General features: G+C 32.8%; 1 protein-coding gene across 4 annotated transcripts in view; it reads left to right on the top strand.

The window, feature by feature from the left end:
- Positions 1-2,044, top strand: part of lamb4 (laminin, beta 4) — a 16,699-nt gene extending 14,655 nt beyond the window's left edge. For all 4 annotated transcript variants that reach the window (XM_027172942.2, XM_047819143.1, XM_047819145.1 and 1 more), the window contains 5 exons: positions 1-119; positions 277-412; positions 514-684; positions 1,273-1,420; positions 1,532-2,044. The exon at positions 1-119 is cut by the window's left edge and continues 89 nt beyond it. In XM_027172942.2, the coding sequence (XP_027028743.2) occupies positions 1-119; positions 277-412; positions 514-684; positions 1,273-1,420; positions 1,532-1,671 (714 nt within the window). In that variant the 3' untranslated portion in view covers positions 1,672-2,044. The remainder of the gene's footprint in view (positions 120-276; positions 413-513; positions 685-1,272; positions 1,421-1,531) is intronic.
- The last annotated feature ends 2,559 nt before the right edge of the window (positions 2,045-4,603 follow it).

Below are 4,603 nucleotides of genomic sequence, written 5' to 3'. Positions count from 1 at the left end.
ATGATTCAGGATATTCAGAAGATGATGGAGAACTTCACACACATTACAGAAGACCTAAAGGACTTGGAGGATCAGGCCAAATTAGCCAGAGACTTGAAAAACAAAGCTGATGAAATCCTGTAAATGAATCATAATCATCATCACCACCACCACCAACATCATCATCATCATGCAATAATCCAACCAGAGCAAATATCTCCCATGAGTGGGCTTTAAAAATCATCCAAATGTATTAATCTGTATCTCAGTACTTCTGCTCTCATTCTTATTTTTTAGAAACAGAACTAAGGAAACTGATGTCAGTGACATAGAGAAAACCCTGAATGACACTTCCCAACTCCATGACAAGATAAAACAGAAGCTGAATGACACTGAAGACAACAGAAATGTTACTGATAAATTACTTGATCAGGTAAATATTATACTTTATCCATTTCCTCGAGTGAAAGCTAAGATTGTTGTATTAGGTATAATTTTACCAGAGTCTTCATACGTATAATTGTCATTCAACAGAGTGAAAAAAAACTAACAAATGCTGAAAAGAATTTAAACAAGCCTCTGGCCAAAAGGCTTAAAAATGAAATTGAGGCTCTGAAGAATAAAACAGAAATGAATCGTGCTCAGGCTTTGGAGGCAAAAGCTGTAGCTGATGCAGCATTATCCAACGTTACAGACGCTAACAAGGTCAGTGGCATCAGTTAACAGTTAAACTGTATTTCTTTAAACTCTACAATCTTTCATCTTTAAATAAATGCATGGCACATGTTACATGTAAAACTTATACATATTAAACATATTTTTCACTCATTTTAAATAGTATAAATTCTTCATTTTGATTAAAGATTTTAAATGAAAATAAAAGTACAAAACAGATTTCTTCATAAAATATCACACTCATTTTTAGTGTTCCTTTCACTAAAGCCTCATTCTTCATTTCTTAAAGGTTCACTAGCATGCTAGCATCTAGCTAATAGTTAGCTGGAACAATACAAACTGCCATGTTAAGCTTAGACTTTTTAGAAAATTAAGCTTGAGTCATTAAATCTCACTGATTACATAGTCAACTTATGACTATATACAAATGTAGTGATTTAAAAATGATGTTAAGTGGAGCTTTTTGTTTTCAAATACATGTACACATGTTCACACACTTTAGTGCAGTAACTGAACTCTGAATCTTTCCAACTCTTGGATTGAAATAAACGTGTAAAAGTGGTAAGGTGGGTAAGTTGTTCCGCTATACTATTATCTTTTTCTATTTACTTTTTTTAGGATCTTGAAGAAATAGAAGACAAATTAAAAAAGCTGAAAAACAACACTCAGGCTCTAAATGATACAATAACTGAGCATTTGAAGAATATAACAATGGAGGCTAAAAATATGGCAAAAGATGTTGAAGCTAAAATGAAACAAATTGAAGGTATGATAGTGTTTGAAGTAATCGATATTCAACGACGGTCAAATATAACTTCTAAATAACTAAATCTTTTGTTTAAAATATATAAATATTTCATTCTCCAATTGGTTTCAGACTTGGAGAAAAGGATTCAAAATGCAGTGCAAGATAAAATTAATAAAATGAAAGAACTGGAAGATCTGTTGGCAGAGGCGATGAGCTTGAAGGAATATATTGCTGAAAAAGTTGTCAATTATACGCAGTGTGGCACTTAAGCCTGCAGATGTCTCTGTCTTCACCTGCAACCACAAGCAATGCTACGTGTCCAGTCTTGATGACTCTAGCTCTTATCATTGGTCTTGCAAAAAAAATAAAAAATTGCCAGAAAACTAAGATTTTTCAGTGGCTGTACATGATTGGGACTTTGATTTTGATTGACATTCCCACTGTGTGTGCTATATTAATCACACAGTTTTTGAATCAGCTCCAAAGAACAAAGCCTATGTAGAAGAAAGTAAAATACATATCTGTATCACACAGAACATTTCAAGAACAACAGTATTTATCTAGTAATTTTAGTATATTTTTTCTTTGTTACCCTTTGGTGTGTAACTACAATCACCAATAAAATTGAGGTCTACTATGTAATCAGTGTGCTGGGTTTTATGTACACATAGATTCTTTTGTTTTAATATGATAGCATCAGTAACTCTATCTTATCTTACCATGAATAAGTCTTTGGTATTGGAACATGGTAATTGTTCAGTTTTGCATTTTTATTTTGTGTAGATTAGTCAGTAATAAGATTAGATGTAAATAACAATTAGTTGTAATGAGATTAAACCAACATTCAGCTTTTGATGCCTGAAATGTCTGTAGCTGAAGGCCACAAAGATCTCTACCTTTTGTTCTGGAGTGTGAACAACCAGAAGAAAACCATTTCTATTCAATTGCACAATCAAAGACGCCCCCCCCCCCCCCCACTTCATCACATTTAATCTTTGATACATTTTAGTTAGATTAGCTCAAATTTGCACGTACTTTAATTTCAATTCTCAGTTTATAAGCAATAATGAATATATGTATAACAATATGTGAATTATAACATACACTGTTTCATTTGTGTTTTGTGAGAATTCCATTTAGACTGTGCCTTTTAGAATTGCTGGATAGGCCAGCAAAATTCCAGTGACTCAAAGTGTTTGAATTTCATTCTTAATCTCAGGAATACTATTGGAAATTCTGAATATAGGTTAAAACGGACCATGAGCAATGGCATGTAATTTGGCCCTGAAGGCACATATTCATTTGGTTAAATCACTTTTACACATCACAGTTATTCTAAACTTGATTGAAATTTGTGGTTACAGATTTACTTTACAGCCAGTTCAGGGTGTAGCTTAGCTCCAAACCAAATGGACAGTTAAAGGTAATGTAAAAGTAACATAAAGAGTTGGCTGACGGAAGCAATAGAACGCTATTAGAAAGGTCTATGAATTGAGCAAAAGAATGACAATTTAGTATCACAGTTTACAAGATTATCACCATATACCTGCATCAGTAACTATGCTACAAACACTGTCAAACTCTAAATAACACAATATCCCCTAATTCTCCTGTAATTTAATAAGAGATAAATGCATGCTGTTAGAACTTCCGATAAATATTCTGCCTGTCAACTGATAACTGATTAAAAGTTAAACTGTTAGAGTGATGAAAATGGCTTGCTATTTCTCTTTCTCTTCTATAGGGAGATAAGATTAGTTTGTTTGCTTAATTTCCAATTTATTACAGAGGTATAAAGTTGGGAGAAACAATTTCCTGTTTTGTGCATAAATGTTCCATCTCAATTTCTTTGCTCAAAACTAACGTGAAGTAATTGATTGTTCATAACTGGTTGGACTTGTTGGAGAGTAGACACTTTTTATTTGCTTTAATGATAAGAAAATGGAAAAATTTGCTGTTCCTGTGAATAAACCCTTAAAATATAACACTTTTAAAATGTTAAGGACATTTAATTATCTTAAAAAAGGTTTTTTAAAAGGTTAAAGAGCTTGTGAAGGTACTTAATTGATTTACTTATGCTAGCCACACATACACAATTACAGCAGTCACACTGTTGCTGCAGTAATTTGAAGTATTATATATATTTTGACTATGTATTATATTATATATATTTTGACTATGTTGCGCCTCTTACCTCAGAGGTTTCTTTGTTTTCAGAGGTGGGGGAGAGAATCAGTGGTTATATTGGGGAGTGGGTGGGTACAAACGGCTGGGGTTGGGGCTTAGAGCTACATCTAAACACCTTAAATCCTTTATGCTCTCAAGAAATGCTAGTTTATACAAAATTCCATTACTCAATGTTGACTCTTGTAATAACATCTTTTATTAGTTTCATTTTAGTTACTGAATAATTCATACTGAATACTATACCATAAGATGAATACTTAATGTATTACAAGTAATAAGATTCATTTTTCTTTCAGCTGGGACTTTATAGGGTTAACTTCAAGATTTTTTTTTACCCAAATATCTTTCTGGAGACTTATTATACATTTTTAATTATTTAAACTGCAGAAAGAAATATACTGCATACAGCCATCTATTGTGAAAACCTTGGGACAGTTGACAGATCCTGCTGTAGTAAAATCACATAAATGGCAAGGGGATAGAAAAGGGGTGGGATTTTTATATGTGCAATATATATTTTGCTCTTTTTTCTTGATTTTTGCTAAGAGACGAAACGTTCACAGACAGCCCTGTAAAACACTGTGGTCAAGTCAACCTCTCTTCACCAAACTACAGTTCATCTAGTCCCATGTATACATTTAGACACCAACACAACCAAGACAAATCTTATACAAGTTCTCAAAATAGATTGTATTGTAAGGGGACAAAATAAAGAAGGTTTAATATAAATTAACAGATAAGTTCACTCAAATGACATCATGACCTCAAACAAATCAATACATAAAAGTGAAACACGTTTAATTTGTACAGAGCCATGTATTTACATGTTTATAGCTTACAGTCATATAACAATACAGAATATTAGAATAAAATATGAATATATGTCTCACTGGCAGATTTAACACTCTAGTATGTTTAACTGAAAGGTAGTTCTGCTCTAGTTTAACAGCTGACTAACTCGGTCACATCTGGGGGAGGGCTGAGAATCCTGTGCGCATGAGCTAACAGAGAGAG

The sequence above is a fragment of the Tachysurus fulvidraco genome, chromosome 10, assembly GCF_022655615.1.
Source record: "Tachysurus fulvidraco isolate hzauxx_2018 chromosome 10, HZAU_PFXX_2.0, whole genome shotgun sequence".
Classification (NCBI taxonomy): Eukaryota; Metazoa; Chordata; class Actinopteri; order Siluriformes; family Bagridae; genus Tachysurus; species Tachysurus fulvidraco.
Note: the sequence above shows the minus strand (reverse complement) of the source record. Positions and strands in the feature narration are given on the sequence as shown.